At 49.4% G+C, this 27,270-nt stretch overlaps 1 protein-coding gene across 3 annotated transcripts in view; it reads right to left on the reverse strand.

Moving 5' to 3' along the window:
• The window catches only part of PTGIS (prostaglandin I2 synthase), a 43,681-nt gene extending 18,974 nt beyond the window's left edge, over positions 1-24,707 (reverse strand). The window contains exons 1-5 of one of the 3 annotated variants that reach the window (XM_057529659.1): positions 24,543-24,707; positions 14,338-14,560; positions 12,329-12,507; positions 9,665-9,808; positions 5,021-5,172 (exon numbers count right to left, since the gene is read on the reverse strand). In XM_057529659.1, the coding sequence (XP_057385642.1) occupies positions 5,021-5,172; positions 9,665-9,808; positions 12,329-12,507; positions 14,338-14,560; positions 24,543-24,616 (772 nt within the window). In that variant the 5' untranslated portion in view covers positions 24,617-24,707. Of the gene's footprint in view, positions 1-5,020; positions 5,173-9,664; positions 9,809-12,328; positions 12,508-14,337; positions 14,561-21,416; positions 21,455-24,542 lie in introns of those variants that run through there. The other 2 variants (XM_057529660.1, XM_007185451.2) reach the window with 2 other exon arrangements.
• Positions 24,708-27,270: the final 2,563 nt, after the last annotated feature.

The raw sequence follows: 27,270 nt of genomic DNA on the forward strand, positions 1-27,270 counted from the left end.
AGCTTAATGAATGATAGTAAATTATTAGTCCAAGGAGAATGTATTCATGTATTATTTCTATAAGTAAGAAATAATAATAAATTGTGAGATAACGAACACCCAGTTTGCAGCCATAGAGACCCAGGTTGAAATCCCAGCTCAGCCCCTTCCTAGAAGGATGATCTTGGGCAAATCACTTTGTATCTCTGAGTCTCAGTTCCCCATCTGTAAAATGGAGGCAACCTGGCTCACAGGATCATTAGGAGGACTCAAAAAGATCACACACAGAACACACTCTGTACTGGCAGGGGTTTGGTAAGTTGTACTTGCTACATTTCTGCCATTTTTATAAGGTATTATTCATCAGTCCCAGTGTAATGACTCAACGCTGTGAATCAGAACTGGCCGGCTCATGTGACTGGTAACTTGGTCAGAGGCAGGAGAAACAGATTTGATGTCAGACCTCCCATGCTGTGTGGGCTTGGCTGAGGCCCTGTCCATCTCTGGGCCTCAGTCTCTCCATTTGTAAAGTAAGAGGCCTAGGCTTGGAAACACCTCTGACCACTGGAGACCTGAGGGTACAGTTCAGAGAGGCCCCCAGCGGAGACATTTTTTTTTTTTAAGTCTTGTGTTTTACCTTTAAAATGCATTTGATTTTTGCATTAGACCCTGTGATTCTTTAATATAAGAATGCTTTTTTCCCCCCAAACAATATTTAAACAAATAATAATAATCCAGTGAAATGATTATTCCAGAAAGAAGCAGTATGCTGAGCTTGGGGCTCTATTTAACTCCCTACTACCCCCCAACTCCCTCCTGTATGAGAAGCACCAGACTCAGTGGTCTAAGGGTCTCCAAAAGGGTCAATTTTCTTTTAAAATGTTTATATTTCTAAAAGCAGAGGAGGAATAATGCATGCAAATGGTAAATAACAACAACGACAATAATAATAAAAGAAAAAGAAAGAAAGAAACTCTAAGAGTTCAAATGGGCGTAAGAGTCTCTCCATCCCATCTCAGCTTTCCCAGAGGCAAAAATCTATAAATGTTCCCACATTTAAACACAAACACACACCCCCCCCATACCCTCTGTTCTGCACCTTTTTCATGACAGTAGATTTCATCCTATAGCAGTATATCCCATTACTTTCTACAGTTGCATAGTTTTCCTTTGTGTGAAAGCATAATTTATTTCATCAGCTACTACGGGGGACATCTAGGTTGTTTGTAGGGTTTGCTAAAACAAGTGACATGCTAATGAATATCTGTGGATCCGTAGACACATGCAAGCATTTCTGTGGGGTAATTCCAAGAAGCGGAAGTACAGGAGCAAAGGAATGTGTACTTTATATGTTGATAGGTTCTACCAAATCACTCTTCGAAAGAAGCTGCATAGCCTCACATGCCCACAACCAGGTCTGAGGGCCGTTCTGCACCTCAGCCTCCAGTCCCTAGCTGAGAAACCTTCCCCAACATCGCCACCTGCTGCCCACAATGGGAAATGCAGCCTTCCCATACCCAGCCCAGAGCTGCTCCCAGAAAAACAGGGAGAGTTCCCCTCTGCATCTACCCAGACTCCCCTGGAGCATCTGTACGGAGGAAACGGCAACAGAGAAACTACTTTTTCCTGGAGAAGCAATCCGTGCCGGCACGTGTCAGTGCTTTATGCACTAGATTTTGCAATCAGACAGACCAAGTTTCCCTTTTGCTGGCTCTGCCACCTACCAGCTGTGTGTCTATGACAAGTGACTTCACCTCTCTGAGCCTCAGTTTCTTTACCTGCAAAATGAATTTAATAATACCAACTTTCCAGCACTGATGGCAGGATTCAATAAGATAAGGAGTTGCCTCTAAAAAGACATTAAGAATCATGAACAGGCAACTCACAAAGAGGAAAAGCAAATGGCTGGTAACACTAAAAGATGTTTCATCACAGTAGTCAGGGAAATGCCCATAAAGCCAGATGCCCTTTTTTGCCCATCAGATTGGCAAGGGTTTAAACACCGATAACTGCATGTTGAAAAGGTGGTGGGAAAATGCAAATTAAAACAACAAGTTACCCACCTCTGTCCATTAGATTGGCAAACAAATGGAAAGACTGAAAAAATCTGGTGGGGAATGAGCAGACTCCTTTCCTTTGGGGAGGCATACGAATGCTCCATGGTTTTGGAAATGATGTCGCAACAGCTAATAAAAGTTTTAATGTGCATGCCCTTTGACCCAGCAAACCCACTTCCAGGAAACTGTTAGAGAGAAATAAAATCACCAGATGGTAAACGAGATACAAGTACAAGGAAATACTATAACAGTAACGCACACGAAAAAGGAAACAATTTTAAATATCCGTTGGAGGGGGATGGCTGCCTAAATATTGACCTGCAAGAGCCAGAAAGATGTCTGGATTTTCTACGTTGAGTTTTACATCCCTCTACTTTGCTATATTCATTTTTGCTTGAGTTAGTTTTATCATAGATTTTCTGGGGTTTTCTGGGTATAGCATCAGATTATCTGCAAACAGGGATACTTTTATTTCTTCTTTACTCATTCTTATATTGGTAATTGATTTCTCTTATCTAAGTGCATTGGTTAATGCCTCTAGAAGATGTGTGTATTGACAAGGGAGACTGTATATTGTTAGGTTAAAAAAATAAGTTGTAGTTAATAGATATAATCCCTTTCTATAAATACACACAGTGACACTTTAGATACATATATTTGTCTCCATTTTCAAAATAGAATATCCCTACAAAACACTGTGAAGGGATACATCAGCATGTTAACGTTGGTTTCCATAGGAAGCTGAGCTTGGAAGACTGAGTATTATTACTTTTTACTGTCTACATCTACCACAAGAATATGTTTCTTTTTTAATTTAAACAATCTAATGTGTTAAAGTTTGATTTTTAAAAATATATAAATAAATGAAATGGGGTCATGAGCTGTTGTGAGCACTGAATCAGACAATGTTTAACCTGGTATCTGGCACAAAGAAAATGTTCAACAAATAGTGTTTTTTCTTTATCACCTCAGCCAATCCTAACAGCCACCTTCTAGGAAGATCCTACTGTTCTCCCCATCTTACAGATGGGATCACTGAGGCACACAGAGAATACATAAGAGCCAGTAAACTGCCTCAAGCCACCTGAGCCCAGAGTCTGTCTCGACCACTGCCTTCAACTGCTCCTCCGGAGAAAAGACCTAGGGCAAAAAGAAGTTGAGTAGGGACTTCCCTGGTGGCACAGTAGTTAAGAATCCGCCTGCCAATGCGGGGGACACGGGTTCAAGCCCTGGTCCGGGAAGACCCCACATGCCGCGGAGCAACTAAGCCTATGCGCCACAACTACTGAGCCTGTGCTCTGCAGCCCACAAGCCACAACTACTAAGCCCACGTGCCACAACTACTGAAGCCCGTGCACCTAGACTCCATGCTCTGCAACAAGAGAAACCACAGCAGTGAGAAGCCCGTGCACCCCAACGAAGAGTAGCCCCCACTTGCTGCAACTAGAGAAAGCCCGTGCACAGCAACAAAGACCCAACGCAGCCAAAAATTTAAAATTTAATTAATTAATTAATTAAAAAATAAATAAAAAGAAGTTAAGTAACTTGCCCCAAATCACCAGCAAGGAAGCAGCACAGTGGGGATCTGAACCCAGGTCTTATTGCAAGTATCTGAGACCAGGACACACAGTATTTCTCAACCTTCCTACAGCACCTGTCATACATGCAGTATGCCAGCCTCACTGGAGATTCAGATTCAAATGGACCATGATGGGGCTTGGTGACTTGTCTTATTAACAAGGACCCCAGAGGATTCTTCTCACTGGGGAAGTCTGAGACACAGTGGCCAGGGGAGAATGCAGCTCAGTGGCTCCTATGGCCCTGGCACTCTGAATCCAGCAGGAAGCTCTTTACCAATATTGAGTCCACAGAAATGAATGACGTGGGTTTTTACAAACCGATGTGGAAAGTTCTAGATGTGGAGTTCAGTGAAAATGCTAAGTAGCAGAACAATGCCTCTCCAGTGTGCTATGTCGATGTTATAAAAGCACAGGGCTGATAACTAAGAAAAACGAAGGCATGTGTGCTCAGAAAGACATGCTCAAGAATGTTCGTAACAAGCTAACCAAACCAGAAACCAGAAACCACCAAGATGTCCATCCACTAGGAATAGATAACAAATTGTGGTTATTACGCTGATGAAATACTTCACAGCAACGAAAAAGAACAAACTATAGATACATTCAACCTGCATGAATCTTACAGACATGAAGCTGAGTGAAAGAAATCATATATGAAAGGGCACATGTTGTATGATTCGTTTTAAAGGAAGTGTAAGAACAGGTAAAACTAAGCTGAGGTGAAAGAAATCCATAGAGTGGCTAACTCTGGGGGGCGGATATTGACTGGGAAAGGGCATAAAAAGTTTAGATTTACCTCGAAGCTGTGCATTTAGGACATGTGTGCTTTCCTGTATATAAATTATGCCTCAGTAAAAAAAAGAAATTAAAAACCTTAAAAATAGAAAAAAAATGACACATAACTCTGTGTGTGTGTGTGTGTGTGTGTGTGTGTGTGTTTAGAGAGAGTTCTGCAGGATATACTCCAAGCTAGTAATAATGGTCACCTCTGTGGAGGGGAGGGGGAGTGGTGGGCTGGGATGGGGAGAAGTTGGAGAATTCTTTTATTGTTCCCTCTAAATTATTCTATATGGCTGGAATTTCTTATAATCAGCATAAACTACTTGTAAAAAATTCTAGAGCAAATTAAATCTTAAAACTAGAAAAGGAGCATACATACACACACACACACACTCAAGGTCCCCAGGCCCCACTCTAGATGTGCTGTATCAGAATTTCCACCAGGAACCCCAGCTCTAGTCCAAGCCCTGCCTCCCCACCACTCTGCTCTTGCACACCCCAGTGACGGGGATCTCACTACCGTCAAGGGCATTAGAATGTCTTTCCTCCTACGTTATCTATGATCCTCCCGCTCTGGGTCCCTCCATTAGCCCCACCGCCCACCAGGGCCCCCATGGTGCTTACCCACTGACAGGGAGCCACGTGCCAGTTTGGGGAGCAGCAGGTCAAGCTGGCGGAAGGTGTGGAAGATGTCGGCTGAGTGGCTGCGGTCCTGGGCCTGGCTCTCCTGGGTGTGTGGCGGTGCCTCGACACCGTACAGAGTCAGGTAGCCGGCTCTGGGGGCAGCAGACAGCTGGTCAGGGGGTTGTCTTTGGATACTCCCGGCCGAACGCTCCCAGGGCTGCCTACACGTTTTCTTCATTTGTACGCCTGAGGAGCACCTAATCTTCCTACCATACGTCAGGGACCTCTCTGGGCCACAGAGTCAGCAGAGAAGAAAACAGACAAAACCCTCACACCCTCATGGAGCCAGCACTCTAATGAGGGAGACAGACAGACAGAGAAACGGGTGGACGAGTCATAGGTCAGCTGGGGCTCAGAGGGAGGGACAAAGAGGGAGGGGGTGGGGAGGGGCTCTCGGTGAAGGATGAGGAGCCAGCACGGGGAGAGCAGAGGGAGGGGCCCGAGGCACAGGGAAGAGCCAACCTCCTGCGGCAGGAAGGAGACAGAGCGTGGAGGAGCTGCCCGGAGGCTGGTGAGCAGAGCAGAGTGAGGGGTGGCCAGTGGGGCGAGATGGGGGCACCGATCAGGAAAGGAGGCTCCTGCCCCTGGAGAGGGAGTCACGGTGGGCTCCCTGGAGGAGGCAGGTCTGAGCTGAGACCTGCAGGATAAGCAGGGGAAAGGGGTTCGGGCAGAGGGCACGGTCCCCGCAAAGGCCCAGAGCCAAGGGAGCAACCACAGCCAGGTCAGGGCACTGCCAGGTACTGCTGGCCCAGGTGCTGGACTGGAGAGCGAGGGGCCGGGGCGCAGCACCCTGGGAGTTTGCAGGGCCAGTTACACAGGGCAGGCAGAGGGCTGGGTGTCAAGGGTGAGAAGGTTGGCCTTGACCCAAAGAGCCCCAAGGGGTCTGAGCAGGAGAGGGACAGGGCCTGGTGGGGGGTATGGAGAGAGGATGAGACACAGGAGCAAGTGCGAGCCCTCGTGTGCACGCACACACACTCACAACACACACACAACACACTCACAACACACACACACACACCGCCCACAGGAATGCTCTCAGAGGAAATGTTTTCACCACCAGCCACTTTTTAATGCTCCAGGAGCCCAGCCCCACTGGCCTCCGTCCTGGGAGGAAAACCGCAGGTTTTCACTTTTCCACGTGGTGAGAGGGGCCAGGACTTCTGAGAGAGACACCATGAAGCCCTGATCCAGCCCCCCTCAGCTCCTCCAAGTCCCTGGATCTCCCAGGAGAGGGATTTTCCTGAGAAGGAGAGGAAAGAAGCAGGAATGAGGGAGGATGGGGCTGAGAAAGGCCTGTCTGGTCCCCACTTTGTCCCTCATTCACACAGTGTAGACATGTAGTAGGTCTTCAATAAATGTTCTATCAATGGATGAATGGATGGATGGGAGGGAGGATGGGTGGATGGCTGGGAGGGAGGACGAGTGGCTGGATGAATGGATGGATGGTTGGGAAGGAGGGAGGGAGAGTGGGTGGATGGATGCATGGATAGCTAGAACTTAATCCAGAGAACACTGATCTTGGAAGAAAATATGGGGTCACCATGATTCTGAGCTCAGTTATCCAGGCTACTCTCCCACCTTCTCCCTGCATCCCACTCACCTTCCCCTCAACCAGTTTTGGCCTCCATGCCCCCCAGAGATGGCCGAGTTCAAGACCTGCCCATCCCACTGGACTAAAAGGAAGCAATCCTTCCTTCAGAACAGCTGAAACAAGCTACCTATAGAGTCTAACCCGTCGGCCCTACTGATGCCTCTGCAACAGCCCAGAAAGAATTCCCTCCTCCTTTTCCTCCAAACGTGTAAGCCCCTGGATCCCTCCTCTTCAGACGAATGTCCTCAGTCTCCTTATGGCAGAAGTTGTAAAGGTGCAGCCCACAATCTAGATTCAGTCCAGAAACGTGTTTTGTTTGGTTAATAGAGTTTTCCTAAAAACAAACCGAATGCATATTTAAACATTTGGGGAAAGTCATACAAAATCTGGGTTTCCCCCTCCATCTCATTTTGAAAAAGGAGAAAGTCTGACCACTGGGAACCTGCAGTCCTGCCTGGAAGCCCTGGGTAGGAGTGGAGTCACGGCCACCCCTCTTAGACGGGCACAAGCTGGCAGGGTCAGACGGTCCTCCCCAGGCCCTGCGGTCTCTGTGACACTGCAGTTAAACACCTGTCACCATTTGTCATCCTACTTGCACTGGTTTTTTTCTTAAAGCAGAAAACTAGTTCCTTAGGTAAAATTTCTACCAAAAATAGGCAATGAAAAATAACCCCTCCCCCAAAGAAAAGAAAACCAGGAAGACCACGAGGTTTCACACTGTGGACATGAGGCCCCTTCCTACGGCACCTCCACATCAAACTAACACCTAACACAGCTGAAGACAGGCAATAAATAATTACATGACCTATAAATAACACACATGACCTATAGGTGGCGCTAGGAGCCATAAAGAAAAAGCTGGAATGGGTGGGGTAATGAGAGGGCCATCATATTAAATGGGGTGGCAGGAAAGACCTCCCTGAGCAGGTGACCCTTGAGATGAGACTTGAATGAAGTGAGGCGGGAGCCATGCCGACATATAGGGAAGAGCATTCCTGGGCAAGGGAACGGAAACTGCAAAGGCCTTGAGTTGGGAGCATGCCTGGCCTGTTCAAGGGGCAGCAAGGAGGCTGGTGAGATGATACCAGCGGAATCAGAGTTAGAACTCTGGATGTGATTGAGTGAGGCAGGGGCCCACACAGGACAGGTTGGAATCTCACGGTCTCGGGCTACGTGAACACACACCTCTGTACCAGTGTGGCTGTCATCCAACTTGCCTACTGCTTTTCTATTTCAGGGGCTGCAGACGGCGATGAAAAGGCCCAAGGAGGCAGGAGCTGCAGCCCAGGGCTCAGGCCCTGAAGACACAGGGGTCCATTTACATCTGCCCTCCTGCACTGTGCCTGCTGTTACCATGAGCCTAAACGGACCCAGCTGCCACCACGTGGCCCCCACCTCCCCCAGTGCCTCAGCTTCTTCTCTGACTTCTTTGCCCACACAAGGATACAGGATGGCAGGAGCTAGGAGACCTGGGAGTGCCCTGCTGTGAACTTGCTGGGTGGTTTTAGCTGACCCTCTCTGGACCTCAGTCTCCACACGATGACAGGGTGGACCAGACCTGCATCACCCAGACCAATCACAGCCATTGATGGTGTCTGCACCACTCCAAGGTGAAATGAGAAAAAGGGGACACATCAAGGGTCATGCTTGAGAGTGTAGACTCTGCATCCAGCCCTGCCAGGACCCCAACTGTGGGACTCTGGGCAAATGATTTAGACTCTCCAGGCCTTAGTTATCTCATCTGTCAAATGGGGTTTGTAAAGTACCCGCTTCACAGAGTTGTTGTGAGGATTAAATGTATTAGCGCACACTGAGCCTACATGAACACACACGTCATAAATATTCCTGTGTGCCCATATGTGTCAGCAAATGCCTGTCCTTTATCCTCAAACTGTGTTGCTGTAATTTTTTGGAGCGGTTGAAATGTCTCGCTTTTATGAGATGCTGGTCATTAGGGGCGCCACCAAAAACTACTGGCTCTCTTTCCCTCACTGCCTGTGGCCATGCTCCTCCATCCCCGCCGCCACGCAGTCAAATCCACCAGCAGGTCCCACCGACCCCATCCCCCAAAGCTACCCAAATTCTCACCATCGCCTGGTCCAGGCCACCATTCTGTCTCACCTGGGCAACTACAACAGCCTCCTAACAGGTCCCCCTGCCTCCCTTTCATTGCCATCCACCCAAACTATGGTCTAGTCTCTATCTGGCAGCCAAAGACAGCTTTTAAAACTCTAAGTCCAGGGCTTCCCTGGTGGTGCAGTGGTTGAGGGTCTGCCTGCCGATGCAGGGGACACGGGTTCGAGCCCTGGTCTGGGAAGATCCCGTGTGCCGCGGAGCAGCTGGGCCCGTGAGCCACAATTGTTGAGCCTGCACGTCTGGAGCCTGTGCTCCGCAACAAGAGAGGCCACGATAGTGAGAGGCCCGCGCACCGCGATGAGGAGTGGCCCCCGCTTGCCGCAACTAGAGAAAGCCCTCACACGGAAACAAAGACCCAACACAGCCATAAATAAATAAATAAAAATAAAATACTTTAAAAAAAAAAAAGAGCTTCTCCCTATGTTAAAAAACAAAAAACAAAAAACAAAAAAAACCTCTAAGTCCAATGGTGTCATGCCTCTGCTTAAACCCCCAATGTCACTCATCTCACGTAGAATAAATTCCAAAGCCTTCCATGGCCTTGAGGCTCTGTGAGACCCAGTTTCTCCCAGTTTCTCTGACCTCATCCCCCCCAACCCCGCCCCACCTCCTTGGCTCATTAGGCTCCAGCCGCAGTGGCCCTCTCGCCAAACATCTGGGTGACCAGCAAGGCCCCTTTTCTGGCCTGTGTCTCCTTTACAGCCCATAGGCTGAGTCAGGCGACCACTCCGAGGCCCAGATACAAAATGTTGTCTTGCGGCCTTTGCTTTGGAGCATCCCAAACTGCTTCCCCATCCACAAAGTCCTCCTGGTTCCCTTGGCCACTATTAATGGCTGGTCCAGAGTGCTGGGCTCACCTGAGCAGGAAGCTGTAGGAGAATTCGAGGAGTCCCATCTCATGCCAGCCACTGCCTGCTTCCGTGGTGTCACCCAGCAGGACAGTGTGGAGGTTGGTATACATGGCTTCCGTGAGCGCCTGGAGCTCTTTGTGGAGGAGAGTCCTGGGGCAAGGAACAAAGGTGTGAGAGTGTAGCTTCCAAAAATATATATATATATGCACACAGGCACCTCCTTGGACAAACCTCAGAGTCCCAGGGCTCCAGTTCCTCATTGGCGATGAGGGCTTTTGGAAGATTGGCTTAAACAAAATATTATTATTTCTATCATCATCAACAATGACGATAGTTACTATTTATTTTGCCAAGCACAATGATCTCATTTTATCTTTTGACAGCCCTAGGGATAACAGTTACTATTATGATACCCATTTACAGATGGAGAGACTCAGGGACAGAGAGGAAAGTGACTTGCCAAGGTCACCCAGCCAGTAAGTGATACAGCTGGGACTGAAACCCTGATCTGCCCAACTCCAGAGTCTGAACTTTTAAACGGGATAGTCATCCCCTCTCGGGGCACACGAGCTTGGATAAGGAACCCACAGACTTGCAGAAGAGAGAGAACTAAGAAACCAGCCCTTTCTCCTTGAGATCCAAAGTTAGGGAGACCTGTTTGGATAAAGTGTCCTGGACCAAGGACTGCTAATAAACATGACTCCAAGTGAATGCTCCATGAGGAATAAGGGAATCTGGCTGGTGATCTGGTCTCATCGTGTGTACCTAGGAGTCTGAGGAGAGGACCAGTTCTGGGAGAGCATGTGGCTGAAGCCAGAAGCCCCTCTGTACTGAGCCTCCACAATACAGTCAATATTGAGCCATGACTGAACATATGATTAGAAGCCAGGAAAGATGGGATCTTCTAAGTTTAAGGCCCCTCTACACCGCACAAGGATCTAAACCATAAAGGACCCCACGGCATCAAGCGAAGCGTCCATGGGGTGGTGCAGAGCCGATGTTCCACAGCGACACCTTGTGGCAGCAACAAGACCAGTGCTAGTGTACCCATCAGGTGCTCTGGTTCTCTGTCGCCACCTGCTGTTTGGACACAGGATGGACCCCTTTAGACTGAATAAGCCCCTGGGTTCTTGGATAATTCAAGACGGGAAAGCTTCCAGAGGGGTTCCACGAACTTCCAGGTGACAAAAGCTTTGGGATGTTTCACTGTTGGAAAAACAATAGACACGACCCATGTGAGATAATGTGTGTGAAGGGCTTAACACAGCACTTGGCACATTGTAAGTGCTTAATACATGGGAGCTGACACAGTGATCAACCCTGCTGCAGCTGTTCCCTTGACTCCACTCCAAGCACTAGTTCTTGACAGAGACAGTAGCCCCCAATAGATGTGGCAGCCATGCCCAGAAGACCTCATGCCAGCTTTTGAGAAATGCCCAGAAACTCTCGGGAGTAGACATTGGAGGAAACTGGGATCCTCCCTGGGTAGGGGGTTTGGATGCAGTGAACTGTGGACTCTTGTTGCTAATGGGACCCCTAGAATAGCAGGACCCAGGACACTCAGGCTCAGCAATACTCCTAGCAGCTGTCCCACAAAGCCAAGGTCAGACTGAGCATTGCCTCTCATCCATGTTCACCTCATGATGCTGGCCTTTCCTCAGCTTTAGCAGTCCTGCAAAACCCAGCCTTCTAGATGCTTTTCCTGACTCCAGGAGGTGAGTCTTCCTGGAGAGAGATCACTAAAGATGACCATCAGACCGTGTGCACTCTTTAGGGGAGGATGCAGAGTCTTACTCCTCAGTATCTCGGTGGGAGGAGAATGGGCTGTGGAGCCTGCAGACCTGGGTTCAAATCCCAGCTCTGACACTTACTAGCAGTAGACCTTGGGTAAGTCACTTCACTTCTCTGAGCCTCTGTTTCCTCATCTGTAAAATATGGATAAAAATACCTACCTCTGAAGCTGTTGCACAGATATGAACACGTGCCTATCAAACACCTGGCATTTGGCAGGTGTCTTCAGAGGGAGGTTGGCGTCATTCTGCACTCCTGCATCTAGGATGGTGACCAGTGTATGAATGAATACAGGGTAGATGCCCTCACAGGTCCTTTTGTTGATGTAAGTATTACTTATGTTTCAGGACCTGCACCACTTCCTAGCTGTGTGATCTCGGGCAAGTCACTTCTCTTCTCTGAGTCCCGTATCCTCATCTATAAAATGGGGCTGTAAGTTACCCTCCAGCATTGGTGTGAAGACTCATGAGATCATGCATGATGCTTGGCACAGAGTATGGACTCAAAAATATTAATCACCCCACCACCTCCCTTTATTTGACAGATGTGGAAACAGAGGCTCGGTGCGGGGGCGCTGGTTTGCCCAAAGTCACAAAGCTAGGCAGTGGGAAAGCTGGGATTTGAATCTAGGTCTAGCTGACCCCAACCCTGGTCTTCTTCTACTAAAAATCAGAGCTGCCTCTTGGGAAGTAAAGAGTTCTTCAGCCCAATTCTCTAGGGTTGTTTCTTGTTCTGTTTTTGTTTGTTTTCACAAAACGAAATGTCTTTACTGGACACCTGCTGTGGAAACAAGCTCAGCTCACACAGGACTTGAACTACGCGGGTAGAAGCCGATTGCCCACCCTGGCCCACCCATGGGTACCATCTGCACACACTCACGGTTTCATCTTGGACTTTTCATCACTGGGGCTGTAATGAGGAAGCTGCACGTCGAAAATCCTCTCCATGAGGAAGACGGCGTAGGCGTGGAAGTCCAGCCTGGTGCGAGGCTCCCACACCACCATGTCATAGGAGTGTGGGTCCAGGAGGACAGTGACATACCTGCCCCCCACCAGCACCTGGGAAGTTCGCAGGGATGGAGTGAGGAGTACGACTATGAACAACAGCAGTTCTCAGAGGTCGATTTACCCCATGCCAGGCAGGGGCCCCACCAGGTACTTAACAGACAATGCCCCCTCATCTACCTCTCACAACCACCCGGTAAGGCAGGGACCATCATTCACCCATTTATAGCTGAAATGTGATAAGGCATATAATGTGCCCGAGATCACACAGCTGAGAAGTGGCAGAGCTGGGAATGGAATTCGGCACTTTTTCTGAACCAAAGGTTATGCTCTTAACCACCTCACTTTTCAGCATCTTCCATGGTTATCTCGGTTAATGTCGTATCTCCAGCAGCCAGGAGAGAGTCTGCCCACAGAAGTAGCAGATGGATGTGTGTGCATCATAGGTGGATGGATGGGATGGATGGGATGGATGGATGGATGGATGGATGGATGGATGGATGAACTGGGTGGGTGGATGGATGGATGGACGGATGGATGGGATGGATGGATGAATGTATAGATGGATGGATGGGAGGATGTCGGTGGATAAATGGATATATTATAGGTGTGGGTGGGTGGATGGATGGATGAGTGGATAAATGGATGGAAGAAAGGAAGGAAGGATGGATGGATGTTGTTGGATAAATGCTGGTGCATGTGAAAGCAAAACCTTCTTTGGGAGGCTGAGCTCTGTATGTAACATGCTGCTCAAGACGGGAAGGAAACAGCACTGGAGAGCTGTAATCCTGCAGTCAACAAAGGTAAGGGCATTTTCCCTCAAATGTCTGTGGAGGGGGTCAAACAACTCTAACTACCCACTGCCTTAGCCCTGTTTTCAAAATGTGGTCTGTGAGTCATGTTAATCAAACTCTCTTATAAAATACAAGCCAATATCCAAGAAAAATGCTATTGGATGGATGGTTAGATGGGTGGATAAATGGAAGGATAGATCACTGAATGTGTGTTGGATGGAAAGATGGATGGATGGGCAGCTAGAGGTTGGTTGCAAACTAAATGTATGAATGAATGTTGGGTACATGGATGGCAGGATGCTAAGTGGATACTGGGTAAACAGATTGAAGGGTGAATGTTGGATTCACTTCTAACTTCCAAGTTAGAAGGAGACGTGGAAGGTGGATGGATGAGTGATATAAATAGATGTATATAGAGTGGACAGACATTGGATATTGAAAGGATAGATAACCAAATGCTGGGTGGTAGTGGCAGATGGACGGAAACATGGGCAGATAAGCAGAAGAATGGAAGTTGGTGGAAATTGACTATATGGTTGAAAGTTGGGTGGATGCTACGTCCATGAGCGGAAGAATGCTGGATAAATTGGGTAGACAGGCAGAGGAATAGATGATGGATAAGTGGATGGATAGACAGATTTTGGATAGGTATTTAGAAAGACGGACGAATGAGTGGATAGATGGAGGTTGATGGAAATGGAATATATGAATGAATATTGGATGGATATTAAGATGGAAGAAGGCTGCTTAGATATTGGGCAGATAGGCAGAAGGACAGATGTTAGATGGATGGGTGGATGTGGGACAGATGGAAGTTGAATGAATGGATAGAGGTCGGTTAGATGAACACACCAAGTATTGGATAATATTAAATGACTGCATAGCTGCATGTTGGGAAGATGCTAGAGGGATAATGAAGGGATGAATGTTAGATAAATGTTGGATGTACAGTTGGATAGGCATATAGAAAGTTGGTTGGATCACTGAATGGTTAGTGTATGGATGGGTATTGAAGAAATCAGTAAACACCAGGTTTAATAGGCCCAGCTGCTCATCCCCTTCCCTCCCAAGAGGCAAAAGAGGCACTTACAGTAAAGATATCACCATGCTTCTCCTTCATCCTAGTGAGGAAGCTGGCAGCATCTTTTCCAAACTCCAAAGCATAGCCCAACCAGGGGATACTGCCCAGGTCCAGGGGAGGCTCGCCAGGTCGCCTGCAGAAGCCACAGCACTTATCACCATTTGGTGAAGCAGGGAAGAGGATAAAGAGTGTGGGGCATGGCGTGAGATTTTCCGTGGAGAGGAAGGCTTCCCTGCGGAGACATTTGACCAAAGACCTGAAGGCGGTGAGGGAGGGAGCCACATGGATATCTAAAAGAAGAGCTTCCAAGCAGAGGGAACAAGGGCAAAGGCCCCTAAGTTGGATCGTGCCTGGTGTGTTCAAAGAACAGTGAGGAGGCCAGGGTGGCTGGATGTGGGAACAAGACGCGTACAGTAGAAGGTGAGGCCGGAACAGGAACAGGGGCCAGACCATGCAGGGCCTTGTAGGCAGCTCTGAGGACTTCAGCTTTTGCTCTGAATGAGGTGGGAGCCACTGGAGTTTGAAGCAGAGGAGGGACAGGATTTCGCTTTGGTTTTTACAAGAGGCTTTTGGCTGCTGAGTAGGGAATAGACCACAGGGGGCTGAGAGCAGAAGCTGGGGTACCAGTTGATGTTGGTACATTCTGGGGGGTCCAGTTAAGGTGGTCACCTCTCTGCAGGTAGGAGAACCTTCCAGAACCCAGTAGTATTAGGATACAGAGTTCTCTGTTTGAGCCAGCATGGACCAGGGTCCTGGTCATCTCACACTTCCTCTCATGCCCACCGAGAAAGGGTGAGGCTGGAGAGCATGCCTGGATGGCAGGAGGTGGTAGAAGAACTGCCCTTATCGCTGACCCCTGACTGCCCCTCTCCAGCTCAGAATCTGAGGTATCTCAGGAGGCCAGAGGCCATGCCCATGGCCTGTGGGGATGCCCCAGGGGTACAGGTAGCTCAGCCAGGGGGTAGGAAGGTTGTGTGTGATATTCAAGGTCAAAATCTCATCTGTGAGAGCAGAGGGGCTCCTCTGAGGCTATAATAACATATCTACAGCTCACTACGGTGGATGGAATTCTAAGGTGCCTACAATGACCTACAACTGAGTGAGGTAGATGATACAGTTAACTTTGAGAAAGGATGATTCTTCTTAGTGGACCTGACCTAATCAGGTGAGGACAGGGCTTACAAGGGGCAGGGATCTTCCTGGCAAAAGAGACTGAGATTTGGCATAAGGGAGATTCTTTGCTGCTGGCTTTGAAGATGGAAGGGGCCACATGGCAAGGAATGCATGGGGCCTCTAGGGGCTATGAGTGGACCTTGGCTGACAGCAAGCAAGGAAATGGGGACCTCAGTCCCACAACCACAAGGAGCTGGATTCAGCCAGATTCTTCCCTGGAGGTTCCTGATAGGAAGGCAGCCTGGCCAACACCTTAATTTCTGCCTTGTAAGACTCTGGACAGAGAACACAGACACACTGTGCTGGACTTCTGATCTATTGAAGTGTGAGCTAATAAATGGGTGTTGTTTTAAGCTCCCAACTATATGGTAATTTGTTACACAGCAAGAGATAACTAATACACTCAAACTGACATTGCACTTGCACTGGGCCCTGCCCTTGGCCAGGCATTTGATATATGAATGTCTCATCTCATCCTCCCCAACCACCCTCTAAGGGAGGGGCTATTAGCTAAAGAGAGCTATGTTATGATCACAAAATGGGCTTCACAATATTACATTCACACCTTCACCAAATATTAACTATAAAGCAGGTATCGTCCTGGGCACTGGAGATACAGGAGTGAACAGGGAAGATGAGGTGGAGGGCCCTGACCTCACAGGGCTTACATAACTAATAAGGGGAGACAGACAAAAACAAAGAAGCAATATCATTTCAGAGAGCGAGAAGTGTGATGAAGAAAGTAAAGGAGATAAAACGTGACAATGAAAAGACAAATAACCCAATTTAACAATGCACAAAAGAATCTGAATGGACAGTTCTCCAAGGAAGATATACAAATGGCCAGTAAGCACATGAAAAGATTCTCAACATCATTAGTCATTGGGGAAATGAAAATCAAAACGACAAGCAGTACCACTTCAAATCCACTAAGATGGCCATAATGTTAAAAAAAAAAAAATGAAAATAAGTGCTGGAAAGAATGTGGAGAAATGGGAATCCTCATGTATTTCTAGTGGGAATGTACAATGGTGCAGCTGCTTTGGAAACTAGTCTCGCAGTTTCTTGAAAGATTAAAAGAGTGACTATATGACCCAGCAATATACCCCAAAGAATTGAAAACATAAGTTCATACATAAACTTATACACTATTGTTCATAGTATCATTAATCATAATAGCCCCAAAGTGGAACCTACCCAAATGTCCACCGACGGACGAATGTATAAACACAATGTGGTGTATTCATACTGTGGAATATTATTCAGTCATGAAAAGGAGTGAAGTACTGATTCATGCTACAATTTGGAAGCACCTCAAAACCATCATGCTCAGTAAAAGAAGCCAGACACAAAAGGCCACATAGGGTATGATTCTATTTCTATGAATGTCCAGAAAAGGCAAATCAATGGAGATAGAAAGTAGGTTCGTGGTCTCCAGGGTCTGAGGGGAGGGTGGAATGGAGAGTGACCGCTCATGGGTACCAGCTTTCTTTTTGGAGTGATGAATATATTCCAGAGTTAGATAGTGGTGATGGGTGCACAGCCCTGTGGCTATACTAAAAACCATTGAATTGTATATTTTAAAAGGGTGAGTTTTATAGTATGTGAAATACATCTCATTAAAGAAAAAAGAAGGGCGATATGAGATAGTGGGGAGTCGCTAGTTTAGAGAAGGTGGTCAGGGAGGGCCTCTCCAAGGAGGTGCCATGTGAGCAGAGACTGGAAGGAAGAGCGGGAAGAAGAACCTTACAGGCAGAGGGAACAGCAAGTGCAAAGGCCCTGGGGTAAGAGCACACTTGGTGAGGTTCTCAAGACAGCAGGAGCCGCTGTGGTGGGAGTGGAGGATGTGGGGGTGAAAGACTGGAAATGACCTGGGGACCAAGAGGGCCAGTGGCCGAGGACAGAGTCTGGCTTTTATTACAAGTGTGGTGGGGACCCTCTGGAGGGTTTGAAGTAGGATTTAGGAAGTGATGTGATTGTGCTTTTAAAAGGTTGCAAGAGGGAATTCCCTGGCGGTCCAGTGGTTAGGACTCCGCGCTTCCACTGCAGGAGGCACAGGTTCAATCCCTGGTCAGGGAACTAAGATGCCGCAGGCTGCACGGTGCAGCCAAAAAAAAAAAAAAAATGTTGCAAGAGCAAGAGACAGGAGGGAGATGTGTCAGGAGACTAAAGCAATAACGGTGGGAGTGGAGGCTGTGATCCCCCAGGAGCCAGGCCTAGCATCCGATTCCTCCACTTCCAGGTCGGGGGGTTTCGTGACATCCCCAGAAGTCCAGGGGGGACCACCTTCCCTTCATCCTTCTTCCCCTCCCTGTCTACCTTCTTCCACCACGGCCTCCTGCCTCCTCAGTCTGACTGTCCCCCAACATAACCCAAAGCGGGGAACAGGTGGTGGACAGAGAGACTGGCTAGATTTGAGGGCCAGAGTTTGGGAAATATGGAAGCAGAACCAGAGGTGAGGGTTGAGGGCATTAGGAAGTGCCTCCCCCCACCCACTTCCTCCTCTCTCCCCACTCCCACCCTGCCTCTGAGCCCATCACTGAGGACACTTGCAAAGGTGCAGCTCGGGGATTCTAAGGGGGTGCTGGGGACGTGCCAAGACCCTTCCTTTCCCCTCACCTCTCTGTGAGCCACTTCTCCCGAAGGCTCCGTTTAAAGGCTCGCACAGCACCGGGCTGGAGGAGCCCAGCGTGCACCAGCCCTCTCCCAGTCCAGGTGTGAGCCCAGAGACAGGACACAGGAGCGGCGATTTTTGCACAAGAGGCAGGAGGGCAGGATGGTTGTTATGAGCCTGACTTTAGCACCACACATCCTGGCTTCAAATCCCAGCCATGCTTCTTGCTGGCCATGTGACTTTATTTCCCTACGCCCGTTTCCTCACCTGTAAAAGAGGAGTGACGACACTACTGACCACACTGGGCTGTGATGAAGATGAAGGGGGCTGTAGAACAGTGCCTGGCACCTGGCAACCGGGGAGCAGCTGGGGTGGGTCTGAGAAGCAGGACCAATATGACTCCCGGGTGCCATTTCTTGAGCAACGGCTATATGCCAGGTGCAAAGGTTTCCTTGCTTGGTAATAACGGCTGATACTTGATGAGCCCTGACTGTGCTATCCTTTGAGGAAGGAAGCATTGTATTTCTATCAAGCCCATTTTACAGCAGATGAAACTGAGGCACAGAAGGGGCTGAGCCACTTGCCCGAGGGCCCACCGTGGAGGGTCTGGGTTTCTAATCCAGGCAGGCCTGGCTGCAGAGCCCACACTCTTGATGCTACGCTGGCCCCAAGTCACCCCAAGTGGACATCTGCACAGCCACTTTGCAGGTGAGGAAACTGAAACACAGAGAGGTTTCAGCAACCTTCCCAAACGCAGGGCCTGAGATTTTCCCCTAAGATTTTCCCCTTTTGGGGTGTGGGTGGGGCTTCCTTTCCCTGCCTTTGACTCTGGCTGCCACCGGAGCTCCCCAGCGAGCCTGGTGTTATTTCTGGCAGCATTCATCTTTCCCCTGAAGATTTCCAAGGAGGTGCGGACAAAGGCAGGAAGCTGGGAGCCCAGGCATCTGATTCCTGATGTTGCCAGAGGCTCCTTCAGCCCCCGGGCCCTGAATCCAACTCAGGGCCAGGTCACATTCCAGGGTGACTCAGCCAGAGGCCAGCGGGGGCGAAGGAGGCTCTATTTTGGGGTCTGCGGTCTCTAGACTCCCTCATGGACACTCTCACTATTCTGAGGCACTGCCAGGCCCTGGGGGGCAGGGATGCAGGGCGTGACCCTCTCATCCCCAGCTCCTGCCCACACGGCTGATCGCTGCCTTCCCTTCCTGGTTCAGATACCAAGGCATCTTTTTTGATTCTCCCCTGGAGATTTGATTCCCATCATGTGGGTTCCTCAAAAACCTGCCCATTCTTTTCTCACAGAGCCCACCGCCAATCCCATCATCTGTCCTGTCTCTCTCTCTCCCACTCGTACCTTTGAGAAAATCAGGGAGAAAGTCATGCATGGATATCAACCACCTTTGTGTCCCTTGAAGTATCACACCCTCTCTGGACAGAAGTTCCATGAAGGCAGACACTTCTTGTACACCCAACACTTAGAACAGTGCCTGGGACATAGTAGACGCTTAATAAATATGTCTCAGATGAACGAATCATGCACACAGTTGGTGCTCAATGAGCAGCACCGGCCTCCCAGACTCGTAAGAAGGTTAAGGGAGCTAATGCAGGTCAAGAGCCTGACACACAGTCTGCATTCCGGCTTGCCCAGAGCAGAAGCTGCTCATTTAGCTGTGCAGTGTTGGTAGGTTGCCCAACCTCTCTGTCCAGTAGTTTCAGCTCAATTCAGGGCCTCAAGGAGGATTTAATGGAGGAACAGAGGGGCTGGTTGCTGCCCAGCTGGGTTGGAACAACCTGAGCCTGTTTAAACTGTTTAACCCATTCTCTCCCCAGGGCTCATCCACAGGCTGTCTGCCACTAACCAAGGGTCTCCCTAACCCTCTTCTGCTCTTCCCTCCCATTGCCTCCCATGGTGTAGAAAAAGCATGTGGCTGCCTTGCTCTAGGTTCTGTTTTCCTGTTTTTGTAATAGACACAGATTCATAGAATTGTTCCTCAGCATAATAAAAGAACAGTAGAGCAGGTATAGTGATAAATAGAACAGCTGCATGTTGGAGAGGCAATAGGGAGTGGTGGAGACTGTGGCAAGGTTTAGAGCAGATTCTACAACTGAGTCCCAGGCAAGTGTTGCTAGATCTTCCAATTTTTTTCAGGAGAAGCTGGAAATCTGGGGGTTTGTGTGTGGACTCCCCTAGTTTTCCCCCCTTGTACTGTGTGGTCCACATCAGACCCACCTGGGGCTGAATCCAGTCATAGACTACCATTTGGTGACCTCTGGTTAGTGCATGTTAGAATGAGACAGATTTATTTTTGCCTAGTAATTCTGTATCCTGCAAGGGCCCAGAATGACCCTTGTGCCTCTAGGAACCCTCATCTGATGCCACTGTGCCACCCAGAAAAGGGTCTCCCACCCAGGAGACTCCTTCCAATGCTCCCTGGAGCAGCCACACAAGCCCAAAGAGGAAGACAGACGCATTCAGCCTGGTGCAGTGGCTGGGGCCTGAGAGACCAGCCGCGTGAGCCAGCTCAGAGCCCAGATGGAGAAACTAAGGCCCGGAAAGCAGGAAGGATGTTTCTGATACTCACATGGCAGATAATTAGCCCCAGTGGGCACAGCAGTCAGACTCCTAAGTCCCAACACAAGGCCTCCTAACTCCCTGCTCACCACCTTTCCCAGGAGAAAATACTCGCGGTTACTGAGCCGGGTTTTAAAATTCTTTGTCATAATGGCAGAAGTTTGCATTTGGACTGGGAACTAGATGATATTAAGAATTATCTTTTAGGGAGTTCCCCGGTGGTCCAGTGGTTAGGACTCCTTGCTCTCACTGCCAGGGGCCTGGTTCCATCCCTGGTTGGGGAACTAAAATCCCACAAGCCGTGCGGTGTGGCCAAAAAAAAAAAAAAAAAAGATAGCAGAAATTTATTTTTAAAAAAAGAATTATTTTTTATATTCTCAGGCAGAATAGTAGCATCACAATTGTTAACATGCACCCTGAAATACTTAATGCTGAGATATCATGATATCTGTAATCTTTAAAAATATGTTAACAGCTGTCAAATCAAGGTGATGGGTACAAGGGGTTCTTATACTGTTCGTTTAATTTCTTCTGTATAGTTGAAACTTTTCATAGTTAAAAATGTTTTAATTTTTTAAAAAGGCCAGACGTAAAGACAAGAGTAAGTGACTGACTGAAGTAGTGCTTTTTTTACCCTTTAACTGAGAAAAGCATGAATTTTGGAACCAGCTAGATGTAGAATATAACTTCTGTGTGGCCTTAAGGAGGTCACTTAGCCTTTCTAAGCCTCACCTGTCAGGTGGGGTGATGCACATCACCTCGGGGGCTGATCAGGAGAAGTGAATGAGCCATGGGAGGTGCAGGGCCTCGCGTGTTTTGACCCAAACTTTGGATCGCCATCAACACGGCATCAGTCTCGTCTACCTCTTTTTCCAACACTTGATTATTTGTGGTTCCTGAAGAATCTTCTGGTCATAGCTGCATCTCTTACTATCTTAATATCATGTGGTTTAAGACTTTTGAGCAATCAGATCACAAATAAAATGTGTGGGAAGCATGAAAATTCATTTTTTCTGAAAATTAAAAATTCCTGAAGCCCAAATTTTTAGTCCACGCGATCCTGGGCAAGTTGCTTGGCCTCTCTGGGCCTCAGTTTTCTCCTCTGTAAAATGGGGGTAACAAGAGTGCCCCCATCTCCAAGTTAGGAGAAAATGAGATTGGGGGCCTAAATTCCGGCCCCTGTGGGGTCTCCCAAGGGTCCACGCAACTCTGCCCCCCCAGGGTCCACACTACCACCTGCACAACTGTCAGTGACCCCCATTCCCACACTTCTCCCCAGTACCCACCTGGTGAAACTTCTAAGCTGTCCACAGGTATAAAAATCAACAACTCACCCTCAAAGACAAATTAGCTCTCTGGATTGATAGCAAGAATTAGCTAAAATAATGTCTGACATTCCTTCTAATCCAGCAATTCCACTCTCACCTACTATTATCGTCACCATTCCCTGTTTTGTTTTGTTTTGTTGGGGGGTTTTTTGGCAGTGCCGTGTGGCCTGTGGGATCTTAGTTCCCTGCCCAGGGATCGAACCTGTGCCCCCTGAAGTGGAAGCACGGAATCCTAAACAGTAGACTGCCAGGCAATTCCATCATCGTTCCCATTTTAAAGACTGGGAAACTGGACTTCTCTGGCGGTCCAGTGGTTAAGACTGCGCTTCCACTGCAGGGGGTGCAGGTTCGATCCCTGGTCAGGGAACTAAGATCCTGCATGCCTTGTGGTGTGGCCAAAAAAAAAAAAAAAAAAAGCATAAAGATTGGGAAACTGAGGCAGAGAGCAGTTACTCAACTTGTTCTTATTCCTGGAGGCTGGGAGTTTCCATATGCTAAGCACCCAGGTACCCAGCCTCCCAGAATCCATGTATTCTGTGGCTGCCCTCATCTGCCCCAGAGAAAAGCGCAGACCAGGAGGCCCTACAGGATGAGCCCAGTACATTGTCTGAAATAGCAAAAACACTGGAAGCAACTTGAGTCCCTCAATAGGGACAGGAATAAAAAGGGAAAAATAAACCTGCACCTATTCATACTATGGAATACTAAGCAAAAGACTGAAAGAATGAATTAGATCTCCACATAGCAACATGGACAGATGTCAAAACGAAAACCTGGAGTGAAAACAGCAAAGGTACAGTCTGAAAACAACTCTGTACAGAGTTTCCAAAAAGCCTGACAACTTAGGAAAAATAATTTATTTCTCTATAAGGAAACTTATCTGTGGCCTTTTTCGTTTTCATTTTTCCAGGCAAATGATTGAATGTATGGTGTGAAGTTTCACCTGGAAAGGTGTCCAGAGGTTGAAGAAAAATATCGTGAACTCACTGTGTGGAAATTCAACTAACACATTGTTTAAAAATTAAAGGTTTCCAGAAAATTTCTGGAATTTTCAGACACTCTGATTTAAACACACACACACCCCACACTTCCACCGCCCTGTGTTATCTACGAGCTAATGTCTATGCGTATAAGAATAATTTTTAAAATAGCTGGGAGGCTGAGGAGATATGACAACCAAAGGCAGTACCCTGGATGAGATCCTAGCACAGAAAGAAGACGTTAATGGAAAAACTGATGAAATTCAAATAAAGTCTGGAGTTTGGTTAATCGTAACAGACCAGTGTTGGTTTTTTTAGTTTTAATGACTGTACCATGATAATGTAAGAGGTTAACAATAGCAGAAACTGTGAGGGGTATTTGGGAACTCTTTGTACAACTTCTCTGTAAATATAAAACCACTCTAAAATAAAAAGTCTAAAATAAAAAATCTTTTTAAAAGATCTGGGAGGTTCCTCTCAAATTAATCAACAGGAGAGGTCCTGAGTTGTCGGAAGAGTGGTTAGAAGGGCTTCAGTCTTATCTATAATGGGATAAATGCTTAAGTCAAATGTATTCCTTGTGCAATTCAAATTAATTTTTAAAATATTTTATAAAAAGGAAAAGATCTATACTGCCATCTCCTTGATTTGAGATGGATGAGTTTTACTTTTCTCCTAAATCGCAGATTCTCGATGGAGCAGGAGAACCTTGGGGGCTAGGAAGCTGAGGCATTTGGTTCCGGTTCTACTCCGCCCGAGGAGACCTCAGCAGAAGGGAGACCCCTTTGTGGGCCTGAGTTTCTTAGGCAGAGGGAAATACCGAGCCTACTCAGCCCCTGCGTCCGGATCGGGGAATCCTGTGGAAGGTGGTTCCAGGGCCGCTAAGAGGGCATCCTTCAGGGCCTCTGCCTTCCCCAGCCTCAACTCTGCCGTCTGTGTAATGGGGGTGAGAGCAAGCCTGGGGGTTGACACCGAGTTGGTGCACGATCCAGGAAGAGGCTGAAGAGCGGGAGGGGGCTTCTTCCACCGGGAGTCACACCGAGCATGTCCACGCACCCACTCTGCACCCGTGACTCTCGGTTCTCACCTGAAACCCCCTCGCGGGTCCCGGGCACCGCTCTCTGGGCCAGGCCCGGGCTTCTCGCGCCCCGGCCGAGCGAGTGTGTGCGGTGGGTGAGCAGCCCTCTGGGACTCCTCTCCCTGCACCTTCCCGCGCGCGTCTCCCCAACTCTGAGCCCTCTTTAAGCCCTCTGGGCCTGGCCCCCTCTCCGGGGCGGGGGAGGAGCGCAGAAGCCCCTTCGGCCGGACACCTGGGCTCCCACCTCCAGGCTCGCCCGGGGGGTGTAGGGGACGGTGGGAGGAGGACCCCCTCCTGCCCGGGGGACTGGAGCGGGGTTTCCGACGCGGGCCCGCCGCTGGCTCGGCGACCCCCTCGCTGCAGCCGGGGCGCGGGCCTGAGCGGAGACGACCCTTTGTCTGGCCGGGGGCGGCGCTGGCGGGCCGGGGTGGGGGGAGCCGGGGGCGGGGCGGGCCGGGCGGGGGGCACTCACCGCGTGCGCCGGCGGGTCAGCAACAGCAGCAGCAGCAGCGCGGCCAGAAGGCCGAAGACCACGGCCCAGGACATGGCAGGGCCGGCGACCAGGCAGCGGCTGCGGAGCGCCGGAGGCGGCCGGGCTGGCTTGGGGGCCACGGGGGCCCAGCCCCGGAGCCGACCCCGCCCCCACGCCCCTCCCTCTCTCCCCCGCCCACCCGCTTACGGGCGGGGGCAGGGCCTGCGATCCCTCCCAGGTCCAGCGGGTGGGTGGGGTCGCTCTTGGAGACTCCGCTCGGCTCAGCTTCTGCGGGACAGGCTCCGAACCCCTGGCCCAGGAAAGGGTGGGAGGGGTGTGCGTGGAAAATGTGGGTGCGGGGGACGGGAAGGAAGGGGATGCGGTGGGACGGGAGGGATGGTGGAGGGGAAAGGGAGGGGATGTGCAGGGAGGGAGGGGTTACGCGGGGGGGTGGGGGAGGAATGGGGGATTTGGGGAAGAGGAAGGAAGGGAATATGGGGGGACGGAGGGGTGATGGGGATAGAGAAAGTGTGAGGATGAGAGGTCAAGCGGTGGCAGAGGAGGGATTGGGGGTGGGAGGGGACTGGAAGGGCCTTTCCTCCACATTCCACCTAAACAGTCTCCACCACTCTAGCCGCCCCCCGCCCCTCACCCATCCCATCCCCACCCCACCCCGGATGGGCTAGAGACCATTAGTTTTCTATTCTGTTGGTCTGGGCGGAGTGGGGTTGTACCGCCCCCTGTTTTACCTTCAATAACTACAGTGGAGGGGGCACAAGAGCTCAGAGCACCCCGCTCTGAGTCCCTCATCTGCAACTGCTGTAGGGACAATAAGTGTACATCACCCACCTGTACCTGCAGCACAGCAGGGGCTCAGAATATGGTGGACATTGTCACATTACCTGGTACTTAGGGTGTTGGCCTCTGGTGCCAGTGACTCTGCAAGAGACCACCCCTGGGCACTGGCGAGAACCTGGGCTCCCAGCTGGAAGGGTCTGGACCTCACTCCACCCTCTCCACTCCCTACACACACCCCACCCCATTTACACCTGGGAAACCTTGGCCAGGGAACTTACCCTCTCTTAAGCCGCTTCCTTATTTGGGGACAGAGAGGTCAGAGTTGTACTTTACCTTAAGGGGTTGCTGTGAAGAATTGATGAGAGCTTGTCAGTAGAGGGAAGTGCAAACTAGGAGTGCTGGGCACGTGTGAGTTTTGTGAGGCAGTGGGCAGAGTGTGGAGCTGGGACCCAGAATGTCTGATTCTAATCCTGGGGCTGCCGCTCACTGCTGGGTGAACTGAGACAGGTTTCATTTCATCTTAGCAACAGCCTCCTGGCTGAGCCGTTACTCCTCCCTGGTCTCCTGGCTTCTGCCCTCATCTCTCTGCAGTCCATTCTCCCTGCAGTTGTCAGAAGAATCCTGCTAGAACCTAAGTCAGGTCCTCTACTGAATCCTGCTCAGAGCCCTCCATGGCTCCACCTCACTCAGAGCACAGCCCAAGTCCTTACAAGGTCCTGTAAGGACTTGATCTGCCCTCTCCCACCTCTACCTCCCTGCCCTCGTGTCCTCCCACTGTCTGCCTCACCCACTCCGCTCCAGCCACACTCATCTCTCACCCTGCCCCAAGTATTCCAAACTCACTCCCACCTCAGGGCCTTTGCACTTGCTATTCCTTCCGATTGGAACACTCTTCTCTCATATATTTGCACAGCTGGCTTTTTTCATCACATCCCTCATCCCTCTGTCTCTGCTCAGCTGTCAACTGCTCAAAGAAGCCCTCCCTGACTGCCTGGTCTAAGGCAGTCACATCAGCCCTGTCTATTGCCTTGAACTGTTTTTGGGTTTTTTTTTTTTCCTCGACAGTACTTAACATTTCCTGCTATCATATTAGAGCTTCATTTATTTGCCTGTTTAATGTCGGCTGTCAAGGCAGTTGGATGACCCTCATGTGGCCTCAGCAGACTGAGAACATCAAGAGGCAAAAGGAGTCTCTTGAACCTCTTGTTTATTCATCCGGCTTACCCACCAGCAAAGCTGACAATCCCAAAAAGGCCACAGAACAGGCCTGGAGGATTTTCTCCAAATTTGGGGAGCCCCACGGGGCAGCCTTCTGGCAGTGGGGTTCACAGTCCGGCTTGGCCAATACTAAACCGTGTGACCCCAGGCAGTCTGCTCCACCTCCCTGAGCCGAGGTGCCTCATCGGTGAAATGGGGATGAAGTGAAGAGTAAATGACCTAATCCAGGTGACACAATTGTCAGAGTGCCGGACGCACAGTGAGCATGAGTGGGGGTCAACTGCCATTAGCACTTAATTCCAATCCAGCCTCTCACCATATGTGAGATCAAGGCTTGGTCTCAGTTTTCTTATCTGAGAAATGGGGAGAACAGTTCCTTCCTCACAGGACAGTTGTGAGGACTGAATTAAATGATGAGAGAATGAAATCACCCAGCATGGGGCCTGGCACACAGTAGGTGCTCAATAAATGTTAGCTCTCCAATCCCACACCCCTGGCTTGAGTGCAAACTAGCATCACCTCAGTCCAAATCCCCCCCAAATCACATGTCCCTCTTCCCCCCTCAGCCCAGGGGCAAAATCCCCCCCAGGGAAGGAGGCCAGCTGCTCACACACCAAAGAGAGAAGAAGGTTTTGGGGACCCTGGCTTTTCCCTTGCTATCAGAATCTGATTTTGTTCACGAATCAAGCAGGTGTTTAGGAAGATGGCCCCA

The sequence above is a fragment of the Balaenoptera acutorostrata genome, chromosome 15 (assembly GCF_949987535.1).
Source record: "Balaenoptera acutorostrata chromosome 15, mBalAcu1.1, whole genome shotgun sequence".
Lineage (NCBI taxonomy): Eukaryota > Metazoa > Chordata > Mammalia > Artiodactyla > Balaenopteridae > Balaenoptera > Balaenoptera acutorostrata.